We start from the raw sequence: 12,869 nt of genomic DNA on the forward strand, positions 1-12,869 counted from the left end.
CAGAAATGACAGAGAACTTCAAGATTTTTCTATTTCGGCACTTCAAATTCAAAGATTTGGGAGTTCCTAAGTATTTTCTTGGAGTTGAAATAGCAAGAAATAAGAAAGGAATCTTAATCTCTCAAAGGAAGTATATCATAGATTTGTTGAGAGATACTGGAATGTTAGGGTGCAAGCCTTCTGCAGTGCCTATGGATCCTCTAAAGAAGTTGAGAATAGATTCATGAAAACCTATGGAGGATGCATCAAAATACAGTAGATTAATTGACAGACTGCTATACTTGTGCATCACCAAACCTGATGTAACCTTTGTTGTTCATAAATTGAGTCAATATGTGGCTAATCCTACTGATGAACATTGGGAAGCTGCAGAAAGGATTTTGAGATACTTAAAAGGATCTCCAGGCCACGACTTATTTTACTCGAGCAGTTGTAAACTCAATCTTAGCATCTTTTCTGATGCAGATTGGGCATCATGTCAAGACACAAGAAAATCAATGACAGGCTATTGTTTATACCTTGGGAGTTCTTTGATATCTTGGAAGGCCAAAAAGCAGAACACCATATTTGGATCATCAGCAGAGGCTGAGTATAGGGCAATGGCACAAGCTACCTGTGAAGTAGTGTGGTCAGTGGCCCTTCTTGCTGATTTCAGAATCAAAGTAGAGAAAGTTGTACCCCTATATTGTGATAATCAGTCAGCCATATACATCTGCTACAATCCAGTTTTCCATGAAAGGACTAAACTTATTGAGATAGATTGCGACACTGTGAGAGAAAGGTTCTTGGAGGGGGTGATCAAGCCTTTGCATATCAGAAATATTCTACAAGTGGTTGACATCTTTACTAAGCCCTTAGGACCAATGGCTTTTCATTCTATACTCAGCAAGATGAATTTTGAGAGCCTATACAATCCATCTTGAAAGGGCATGTGGAAGATGAAGAATGAAGATAAGTATTTATGCGTGAGATGGAAAGGATGTGAAGCTTTGGCTAGCATGAAGTGTGAAGATGCTGACTCAACATCCAGCCCGCAGAGTGACTAGGTATCTAGTTAGCATTGAGTGTGATCAAGTTAGTCAGGAACTAGTTAGGTGTGGAGCTTGCTTCACTAAATATCTTGTTATGTTAGGCGATTGTATAAATAGGGATCTTAGGTGACTTTGTATTTTGATTGAAGTTTTATCAATTTCCCTTTTCTTCTCACTCAATCCTAATTGTTGAATGTATCGTATGAATCCTACTTTGAGATTTTCCACATGGATATAATTGATCGTTAGATGTAGAGCTTACGTATTATATATTCTCGTTTCCTATTTTCTTTGATGTCTCGTCTCATATATAGAATCGATTAATTTAAAATATTTAATTTCACCAAATGGTTGAATAAATCATGCTACCAACTTGTGATTCTACGTTGACACAAAAGATAATGCCACTGTAACAAATAACACCTATATAATGAAGAGTCTTGAATTTTATTTTCTAGGTTCCATAAAATATTTCTCCCAAACATTCTTTTACGAGTGTTTGGTGTCTGTCTATGGTTGAATTTGTCTACTAGACGTGCCTCCAAGTACCAAGTTGGAGGATCCGAATTTTCTAAAACTTTTGACTTCTTACTTTTATTTCTTTTGAAATTTGAGGATTGAGCGTCATTTTGTTCAAGGAATAAAAGTTGTTAGATCATAACTTATTGATGTGTATTATATACGCCAATTTTATATTATACACATGATATGCAAGTATAAGAAAATGCATATATAAAATGATGTATAAACACTATAACAAATCCATTTATAAAGATACAAAAATAGAGATGCAATTACTTGAGTTGAAAATTTTAAAAATTTACTAAAATTTATGGTACAAAAGAATATCCTTAAGTTGAGAATACAATTGTCAATTATATTTTAATAAGTATACCATTTTTGTGGACGCTTCACACTAAGAATGAGAATATTTTTTTGAAGCTAATTAGGTGAGGTATTTACCATTTTTTAGTGAGAACAGAATCAATTTGGCAATGTAAATTTACATGGAAATAGGCAAACTAAGTGACTTTTCTAAAGAGGTAAATTTAAAATTAACTAATAAGAAATAGGAAAATGGCGCCCGATTTTAAAAATGGGATGTACATTGTGTCTGTTTGGATAAAGAATTTAAAGTCGGATATCATTATTCTTAATTTATACTCCATATGTTGTACCTTCGTGACTTGGGCAAGGATCCTTGTACATAGCAGGGTTGTGCTTTATGCATACACACAATAATTTTTAAAAAAAAGAATAAAAGAATAATAAAAAAACAATACCTGTGTTTGGTTCTTTGAAAGATGCATTTCAAGGCACAACGCAAAGCAGGGGATCCTGGCCTTGTGAGTTACTATATGATTCGGGTTTTTTTTCACTTTTCACTTTTTTTCTTTTTTTATTTGTTTAAGATGTCATTCATTCAGAGACTGGTCGTTGACGCGCGTATTTAATGTGTCACTAAACCCACAATCTTGATTTTCCAATTTTAAAATTTGTAATTTTTGCTATTCATTTATAAATTCACTATAATATGTTAGAGATAAAGAGGCGAGACAAGATGGACAAACACTAAAACAACGTAAGTACCATATTATTTCGGAATTTCCACAATTCATTCGAAACTAATAGTACTACAAATTTGGGAAAAACAAAATGCGGTTGAAAGGGAAAAAAAAGATTATTTCATTAGTTAGAACATGCAAACTTGGTTTACATTTTAAAAGTTACGCAGTTACAACAAATACTTAAATCCACATGCATTGATCATCACTCCAACTTAGGAGCAGCAATGGCTTCCTGAAGGGACATCTTTCTGCCGATGGTAGTAGCTGATGATTGGACGGTCATAACCGAAGTGCTAGGCGATGAAGGCCCGCCTCCACCAGCCTCTCCGTTGTGCGGGGGGTTACGGGAGTGTGACGTGGCAGTGGAAATGGCAGTGGCAAGCGAAATCGGCATTAGGCACAGCCCCTTGCCTTGAAGGTATTGCATGGCGGAGCCCATGTCCTCTTCCAGCAGCTTCGCCACCTGCTGTTCCGTCGCCGCCATCCCCTCCTTATTGCTGTTGTTTGAAGCCGCCGGCTGCCTCCCCTGCGCGCACACACACATAAATACAACTTTTATGAATTAAATCTTCTATTTTGATCAACATTAAACCTCATTTATAAAATGATAATGCCATGTGACAAGAAAATAGTACTACATATTGAAAATATAATCTTGAAAAATAAAATACGAAGAAGGCATGATTATTACCTCTGGTGACTTGTCTGGGGCTAAAGGAGCCACAGCTGCAGCACCCCCTAATCTGCTCATGCTAAGAACCTGTACATTTCCACATAATTAAATATGAATAATAATAACTTTTGATTGAATAATAAGAGATTTTTTTTAAAAAAAAATTACTCCATGCTACAGCTCATACTACTGTCTTATTAATATACTACAACCCATACAATTTGTCAACCCAAAACAGATTTAATTAATATATTTAACAAACAAATCTAGATGTGTGAAAGTATATATTAATGAATTACATATATCTATTTATAGAGGGAGAGAAAGAGATACTTTGACTTGGAGCTGGAGGAATTTGACATAATCAATTATCTCATCCAGCATTGAGGCCTTGTCTGTCTGTCATTCAAAGAAGCACCAAATCATTAGCTTAATCTCTCCAAATCTCATATGATTACCTTTCAAACCCTAATATTTTATAAATAATTATCAATCCAACTAGCATCATTATAATTTAATCAACAGTACTAGTATTATACCAAACAGGAGTAGATTGTAATATATACCAAACAAATAATCTTATAGTTAATTATTAACCAATAATTTTAGATGGTATATACATTGTATAATTACAGATGTGTAAAATCTATACAAATAAAATTACATGCAAATCAGTATACATTCTACATTTGAACACGTTCCGCAAGATATTCACTTTGATTTATATTCCAAAGGTTCATTAAATAGCACGTGGCTCTGCAATTTGATTACCAAAAATGCAAAAAATTCCTCTTTGTTATTAACAAGAATTTAAAATATATTCGTGATTTAAGGAGCTCAAGACGAAGCTTCATCGATTCTGCATGAGAAATGAGTGCTACTACTTCCCTTTCCTCTAAATTATTAACAGTGATTAACATGATCAGTTAATTAGCTTAATTATCATATAATTACATAATTAAGGATTGACGTTATTAGAAATCATAAAGTCAGGGTATCACCTTATTAGCATTGGGTACAAGCTCCTGCAAAGACTTCATCCTCTCCGCAATTCTCTCTCTTCTTAACTGCATATTAACCATTTCACCCACGTAAGGAAAAAAAATACTAAATAAATATAAATTAAATATTCTCCCAACAATGAGAAGAAAACAAAGGCAAAGAAATGACATCACAATGAAATCAATATGGAGAAGAGACAAAAAAGAAGCTGCTTCTGTAGTGTATAGTAAAATGATTCGTACTCTTTCAGCGATGCTGTGAGGATCGGTAGCCTGTCCTCTCCTTGCTCTGACCTTCTGCTTCGACCGCCCCGCCGCCCCGTCTCCACTCGTCGCTGCCGCGGCCCCACTGAGACTCTGAGACTGTTGCAAACCTCCTCCCTTCGGAAATATTAAAAAAAAAACAATCAGTATTCTTTTCAAAATTCGTTCCGGAGAAGTTCTAATTTCATGAGCAAACAATTTATTAGTGATTTATGAATAGGCATGAAATTGGGGGAAAACCTGAAGGTGGTGAAATTGCTGAGATTGATTGGAATTTTGACCAGGCAATCCAGTGAAGACGTTGAATAGGCCTTTAATTGATGCATCATTTGCCTGAATTTATTTCACATTGATTCGAATTAAATTATTGGCACAAAAAAAGTGAAATTAAAAAAGGAAAAAGGAGAAACGGCAGACCGGATTAGCGGAATTGGGAGACGAGGAGTCAACGACGTCGTTGTGGTCATGCATCGGCGCGGAGAAGCCTCTGGAGAGCAGCAACTGCTGCTGGAGCATCAATGCCTTGGCGGCGGCGCCGCTGATCTGCTGGTGCCTCATCCGCATCGCCGCCGAATGATCCTCGGAATTCCCCGGCGGCGGGTGGTCGTCGGCCCAAGGGAAGGAGGAAGGGGTGGGAGGCACGGAGGAGAGCATCTGTTCGAGAAAGTCCTCGTGCGACGAGGTCGGCTCGAAATTGAAAGGCTGCAGCATTTCGTGGAGGAATAGGTGCTGATTCATCACTGAGTTGATGCTGTTCAACCCAGGGGATTCTGGTTCTCTGCTGGGTTCCCTCATCGCAGGTTGATTTTGCAGTTGAAAGGAAACTGCAATTGAAAGTGAGTTGCAGAGGCGAGATCTTTATGGAGCAGTCGTTTTCTGAATTGAGGAGAAATATATTAAGCCACGGGAAATGAGTATTAATCATATGAATAATCTTTCTCGAATAACATCTATATATAGAAATACAGCCAGCTACACCAAACTTTTGTTTAATACTCCTACTAGAATATCTATAAATTAATTTGTTGATATTTAATTTATCTAAATTTTAATTTTATAAAATTAAATCTAAAATTATATATGAGCGTATTATAATGCAACATTCGCAACGATGTGATTGTGGATGTTTTAAGCACGTCGTTGTAGATCACCACGTGACACCCAAATCCATTGTATGTTTAAGCATGTTTGTTGTGAAGACAATCAATTGTAACCGCAACATAGTAATTTTTATTCTTGTTTTTTAGAATGAACTAATATAACATAGTCCCTACACAATTGAGATCTCACATTTGAAATACTTACATTCTGTTTTCATATGTTTTTACTACTTTTCCATTCGTTTATGTTGTTTCTCGTTTCTAACCGCTAGCAGTCCCGTCGAATTGAGACATCAGCTAAACAACAAGAAATATGTCAAAAAATGCATTGTGATGTTTAAATGTGTACTCTATCTATTTCGAATAAACATATATACTCGTGTAAACTTATCAAATCTTGGTATATGGTAGGTTAATAATTCAATTTAAAATATGGATCACTAAGAAACTTTAAAATAAGACATTGTTGTATGGTGCGTTTGATATTTTGGAATTAAGGGTATACGGAGTATATGAATTGGAAAGAGCATTCAAATTTAAATTTATCGTTCATTTGTTCATTTTGTTTGATACAATTGAATTTGGAATTGAATTATATAGTTAGAGTAAATATTTGGATTTTGAAGAATTCAGGAATTAGACTATGGTCGGTATTATGAAGTATTCAACACGCGATTTGCTTAAATATATTACTCCTATGTAGAGTGTTAGTTAGATAAATACGTATTTGTCAATAAATTATCATTAATATAGTACCATGGTTGATTTGATTAAAGTACACATCGAGTTGGCAAGCGTGAATTTGTGACTTATTTGCAAGTTCGAATTTTACAACCCTACTTACTTATTGTCAAGTAGTGTGATTTTCATGAGAACCTATAACGCATGTGTGAATGTTCACTTCACTATTTTCCCTTTTTCTGTAATTAACTTATTCGAAGGAAATGACTACATACTGATTTTTAAACCTACTTATTTCTTTATACCAATGCCTCAAATTAAATAAGAGATTAAGTTACTACATAGGTTAGTCCTAGAAAACGACATTTATATTGTTGTTTAGTCCTCAAACCTAATGGATTGAGCTAATTTTAATGGGCCTAACCTGTGGCCCAATCTACAAAGTTGTGAAAGTGACGTCTGGAATCTTAATTATATAATGTCATGTTAATATAATCTTAATTAAGGAGTTCGCTCCAAATAAAAGTATAAAACTATTGGGTTACGACTTACGAATCTTTTGAGAAATAATGATTTTAATATTGTGAACTGGGCCTTCGCTCTAGGCCCAATGCATTAGCGCCGTTAACCTTTTCTTGTATTCCAGTTTTGATACTAATAAATTTGTACATTGGGATATACTAAAGTAAAGTATTTAGATTCATTGTAGTACCTCTTTATAAAAAATAAAAATAAAAATTGGGGAACATGCAAAATACATTGTTTAATGAAGGTTGTCCTTTTGAAGAATATCATCATCGTCAACCTTTTTCTTTTATCGAAGGAATTTTGTGTCAACATGTTTGTCTCATTTACGTCAGATAATATAATAGTATTATTTTATTTTATTTAAAAGGAATAAAGCCTTGATAACATCATTTTCTGTACTTGACCATCTTAATTACAATGTTTTAATGCAATAATTGAGATGTGTCGACCATCCACCGTTCCCTATTATATTTTGTAAAATATAATGTTTTTTTTTTGTCAATTGTATACTGAAGTTGTCATAGCGGTTGATATCGACATGACAATTATTTTAACTACTCCTTTTTCATGCATATCTATAACTAAAATATATATAACTAAACTAACAAATAAACTATATGCATATCTATAATCGTTGTACATTCAAATTTAATCCAAATTAATCACCTCTATTAATCCGTAAGAAATTGACATCAAAATTGTTGTTAAGCACATTTATTCAAATTGACATCAAATTGACAAAATTGTTGTTAATGGATACGAATTATGCATTAGAGTATATGTACAGTATGTCAAATAACAAAATTAACTCTTCCTTCTCCAAATTGAAAAAGAAAAAGAGACTAGAAATAATTATCTTCGATAATTACCCGTCAACAATAATTATCTTCTCGACATGTCCTAGAAATAACACTTTATTACTTAAAATGAGACTTTTATCCAAAATAATCAATATGCCTACTTTCGCTTTATTACTTAAACTGAGACTTTAATCCAAGATCACCCATAATTTCGTTATAAGTTCTCATCACTTGTTACTTATGAAGGATCAATTTGACAATATACGAACCTATTGTCTCAAACTTATAGATCAAAGTATGAGTTGTAAAGCACTAAGATGTTTTACTTCTTTTGATAAGGATGTGTTATATGTTAGGAAGTTCAAACTATTTCCCAATACAATCATATACTCCCTCCGTCTTATCACAAGTGATAAATTTTTTTTGGGCACGAGATTTAAGAAAATGATATGTGTTGAGTTAAAGTAGAGAGAATAAAGTATGAGAGGGGAAAAAGTAAGAGAGATAAAGAGAGGATAAAGTATGAAAGAGATAATAAAGTAAAAGAGAAGGAATAAAGTATGAGAGTGTTAATGTTTTGTTTTTTTGTTAAAAAGGAAAATTGATCACTTGTAATGGAACACCCCAAAATGAAAAGTTGATCATATGTGGTGTTATGGAGGGAGTATCTTTATCATCATTAATAATAGATATGAGGTGTCTCAATGTTATTCATTTTCAACTCACAATGAATAAAAAAGGTATGCCCCAACCTCTCCTTTCTGATTGATGTTTATGTTGTCAAGTTTAGGAGAAACAATTTCATTAAATATTGCGTTTGTTTTGAGTGACTTATAGTAAATTTATGAAAGGGGAAAACATGGGACTTGAGAAACATAACTACCACGGATACAGAAATTATATAATGCTATAAAATAATCATCCATATAAAGTATATGTGTTACTTCTACTAAATCAAATACTATGATTTTTAACAAAAAGGCGCAATTACGCAATCATCCAAAAACTAAGAAAAATATTACTAAGTGTTTGCATACGATACGCCGGTGTGAGAGCTCTAGCAAACAATATAGGAGTACAATACCAATAGAGAATTTAGTCAAGAATTTAGAAAACTAAAATATATTTCAGTCATGCATCAAGATTATATTTCTAAAATGATATCAAGAATTCCTAAAATATTATGTGTACTGAATTAATTTGGTAGTAATATTTACTTGATATTAAGAATAATGAATTATCCAAGAATGGCACATATAATTTGACAGGAACTATGGACATCATTGCAAGAAATTTTATAGGAAAAAAAACAATATCTTTTGACATCACTTACCTCGAAAAGGAAAATTTTCAGAAAAAAACAATATCCTTTTAATTAGTTCTATAAGTGGACATGCGATCAAACACATGATGTTCATCCACTTACCCAATTAAAATAGAGACAACCCCTTACCCCTCTATCATCATTTTTATTTTCCATGTCATATGCAACTCAGTAATTGCTTTATTATAACATCCTAATTTATTTGGGCGATTATGGCGCATCCCACCACTTGCAATTCGGTGAGAAATTTACAAACGATATTTATTTATAACTTTATTCAAAAACTAGCGTCACCTTCGTGATGAAAAATAAAATTCAATTGAGCATCACTTATGTAAAGCTAACAATATTAATGATCATATATACCCGAGAGGCTTAGTTTAACTAGACACAAATTCATAATGTAATCGACTGACAAGATTGATAAAACAATTTACCTTGAAGTTTGATGATGATTCGTATTTCGTAACCATTTAATTAGATAATTATTTATCACCTTACTGTTAAGTTAATTTACTTAATCACTCTTCAATTCGTAGAAGTACAAAATTCCAAAATTATCTTCATTACAATTATAGTTGTTTTGTTTGTCCTTAGTTTTTGCATTAAAACACAAAACTAAATAATTTGAATAACTCTATCCTTCGTCTGTACATTCTAGCATATGGATCGTGTCTGTTTTATCGAGAGTTAGGAATAAGACTTTAATCTTATGAATGGATAGAAGATTGAATTGACCCAGAATGTTTAAAATCGAATTGAACTAGATTAATTTTGTCAAATAAAATATTAATTTAAACTTAAATTAGTATTCCCTTAGTACATTTCTTTTTCACACTTGTTGCATGAATGGTGATTTGTTTGATAGATGGATGAATAGATGAGTGTTACAAATAGGAGGAATAGATGAATGTTGCAGAAAAGCGCACTTGAATAAAGATTTGTTTGAGAGATGGATGAATTCAACCGTACATAATCACAGATTATAAGAGAGAAATAGATAGGTAAATACATTAATGAACAAGGAAAACCGATCCTCAATAGTAGTAGCAGAAAACAATCTGAATAATTGATCAAATCAATTCAATTCAGATGCTTCCCAATCAAATCTAAATCTCAAATCCAATAAACACACATACACAATATTTTATTGAATTAACAACAATTCAAGCAGGAACGAAATTCCCAGTCCACACAATATCCTTGAGCGCCGGTCTCAGCTCTTTGCTGCAGAACTGGTTGTACTCCAACGTATCACCGCTCGACTTCTTCACCTCCACCACCACAACCGACGGCGCAACCGAGAATATATCCGCCGCAATCCCCAGCTTCCCCTTCCTCCCGCTCTCCAGTCCCTGCAGCCTCACGCACGAATCGCTCTTCTTCACGCTGAAATTCCTCGTCTTCCCCACCTCCTCCAGCTTCGATATCACGTTGCTCGCAGACGTCGTCGTCGCGAACCTCATCTCCTCCTTCTCCGCCCTCCTCTTCTCCTCGAACAGCGGCGACAGGTCGAATCCTTCCGATAGAGATATGATGTGGAAAGCGTTCAGCGTTTGCGCTTCCTTTCCTTTCCCCAAACTTACCTCATCCTCCGCGGCAAAATCCTGTTCCTCCTTAGATCTGATCATTTTTATCGAGGATTTTTTGAACCACGATGAATCTATGATTTTCGCGATGCTGATCCTGCTTGAAGGATTAGGATCAAGCATCTTCGTGATCAGCTTCCTCGCTTCCGGCGAGAACCACGGCGGGCACTTGAAATCGCCCCGGTAAATCCGGCGATACATCGCCACGATGTTGTCGTCCTGGAACGGGAGATAGCCAGCTAGCAACACGTATAAAATGACGCCGCACGACCAGATGTCGGCCTTAGCGCCGTCGTAGCCTTTCTTCCCGATGACCTCCGGCGCGACGTACGCCGGCGTGCCGCAGGTGGTGTGGAGCAGGCCGTCCTGGCGGAGGTGGTCGGAGAAGGCGCTGAGGCCGAAATCGGTGACCTTCAGATTGCCTTCCTCGTCGAGGAGGAGATTCTCCGGCTTGAGGTCGCGGTGGTAGACGCCGCGGCTGTGGCAGAAGTCAATGGCGGAGATCAGCTGCTGGAAGTATCCCCGCGCTACCTCCTCCTTGAGGCGTCCGCGAGAGATCTTAGCGAAGAGCTCTCCGCCGCGGACGTACTCCATGGCGAAGTAGATCTTCGATTTGCTGGCCATCACCTCGTGGAGCTCGACGATGTTCGGGTGGTGCATCATCTTCATGACGGAGATCTCGCGCTTCACCTGATCCATCATCCCGACCTTGATAACCTTCTCCTTCCCCACGACCTTCATCGCCACACTCCGCCCCGACTGCATGTGCCGCGCGTGGTACACCTTCGCGAACGTGCCGTGGCCGAGGAGGCGGCCGAGATCGTACTTGCCGTGGAGCACGCCGCCGCGCTTCTCTTCCGCCGCAATCGTCATTTTTTAGAAAACTAGAGGATTTATATACTTACTAGACTAGACTGCTAAAGGAAACAAATAGAAGCTCTTAACTAGTTGTGGTGCTGCTGCTGTTTCACCCGTCTTCGACGTGTTTGCGGTGGCAGTTACGGCCGCTGGTGAGCGGTTTCTTGGCCCTTCCGCCGCCTAATTGGGGGTTAGAAACCGGCGATCTTATCATCTCTCTGCATTCCCTGGTAGGGTTTCCTCACCAATTTTACCAGATTAAATTGGGGGAGAGGAGAGGAGAGGTAATTTGTTTTATTGGGCTTTCTTTTTTCTTTCACGATTCGAGGATTTTCAGTTTTTCTAAGCTCTCTATATATCAGATGGAACTAGTGAATTTATAGACTGGTTGGAGGGTGGAATCGTCAATTTAGTGATTTTAATCGGACGGCTGGAATTGGCTGCAGCAGTAGCGTGTCGAAATCGTAGCAGTGAAAGTGATGCAACTCATCATTTGGCGGGATCTGAATAATTGACGACTCACGTGCGTCGCACATGCTCAACTGAAACTGTCTGCGCTTCGGTATTTATTTTCCATTTTACCATTGTTGGGCAAATTGCATTTATTAGTATATTCATTTCTGGAAAGCTAATTCTGTGGGTACCATGCGTTAATTTCCGCTTTTTGAGTGCTCTATTGGGGCAATAATACATTGATTCTATACATGTATATTGTGCTGTATATTACTTACTATAAAATTTCAACTTAATAATAATTGTAAGAAATATTCTACTGTATTTCTTTTTTTTCTATGTGAAATTGTAATTAATTGAACACGCAATTTGACAGTATCCAGACCACAATGCCTATTGTCAATTAAGTCAGCCAAATCATTCAAATTTGTGGCATTACCATATGTGAAGATTATGGATGAAGCAGTTATTTCCCATGGTTGAACATATATTATTATAGATCATTGATTATTATAAACAACATAATGTCTAAAACTCAATAATAAATTAGTATGAGACTAATTCTTTTTAACATCAATCGTTTGACCTCCATGCCAACATATAACAATTGATGTTTGAGGCCAAATATCACATGCTTAAACTTATCATAGCGTAAACTTTAAATTGAAATTGGAATTAAAAAATAAAATACTTTATTGCTGTTGAATTTTGTCAATTTATACAAAAGTACTCATAATGGATGTTGAATATTGTCATTTTATACAAAAAGTAGCTATAACTTATGGGTTCTATCCCATTGTGTAGGATAGGATATATACATGATACGATAGAAGTGTAGTAATTTTCAATGGCTGAGAAGTAAATTGACATGCCAAAAATTTCATGAATAATTATATGAAAAAATAAAAAAAATGTAATAGTAGGAGTATGTGTTTAGACTAACACCGTCTAAAACTAATAAAAATACGGTATCCGAAAACAATTACGAAGATTCGGGTA

At 35.7% G+C, this 12,869-nt stretch overlaps 2 protein-coding genes across 2 annotated transcripts; both read right to left on the reverse strand.

Annotated features, from left to right (window-relative positions):
* Positions 1-2,693: 2,693 nt before the first annotated feature.
* On the reverse strand, positions 2,694-5,446 carry LOC121751694 (bHLH transcription factor RHL1-like). The gene is made up of 7 exons (XM_042146495.1): positions 4,955-5,446; positions 4,778-4,870; positions 4,517-4,654; positions 4,274-4,339; positions 3,606-3,671; positions 3,291-3,359; positions 2,694-3,125 (listed from the first exon to the last, which is right to left on the reverse strand). Exons 1-7 carry the CDS (start codon positions 5,330-5,332, stop codon positions 2,802-2,804), a joined length of 1,134 nt encoding a protein of 377 aa, XP_042002429.1. The 5' UTR covers positions 5,333-5,446; the 3' UTR covers positions 2,694-2,801.
* A 4,481-nt stretch (positions 5,447-9,927) lies between these two features.
* On the reverse strand, positions 9,928-11,775 carry LOC121751693 (CBL-interacting serine/threonine-protein kinase 6-like). Its single transcript, XM_042146494.1, has one exon. The coding sequence runs from the start codon at positions 11,430-11,432 to the stop codon at positions 10,137-10,139; it is 1,296 nt and encodes a 431-aa protein (XP_042002428.1). The 5' UTR covers positions 11,433-11,775; the 3' UTR covers positions 9,928-10,136.
* Positions 11,776-12,869: the final 1,094 nt, after the last annotated feature.

This window comes from Salvia splendens, chromosome 10 (assembly GCF_004379255.2).
Source record: "Salvia splendens isolate huo1 chromosome 10, SspV2, whole genome shotgun sequence".
NCBI lineage: Eukaryota > Viridiplantae > Streptophyta > Magnoliopsida > Lamiales > Lamiaceae > Salvia > Salvia splendens.

Bases quoted from the DNA above. Each gene is read 5' to 3' on its own strand.
- LOC121751693 (XM_042146494.1), bottom strand. From the start codon at position 11,432: ATGACGATTGCGGCGGAAGAGAAGCGCGGCGGCGTGCTCCACGGCAAG.
- LOC121751694 (XM_042146495.1), bottom strand. From the start codon at position 5,332: ATGAGGGAACCCAGCAGAGAACCAGAATCCCCTGGGTTGAACAGCATC. The intron at 4,655-4,777 runs GTTTTCCCCCAA...ATATTTCCGAAG, and splicing joins AGCAATTTCACCACCTTCAG to GGAGGAGGTTTGCAACAGTC. The intron at 3,672-4,273 runs GTGATACCCTGA...TTTGAATGACAG, and splicing joins TTGTACCCAATGCTAATAAG to ACAGACAAGGCCTCAATGCT.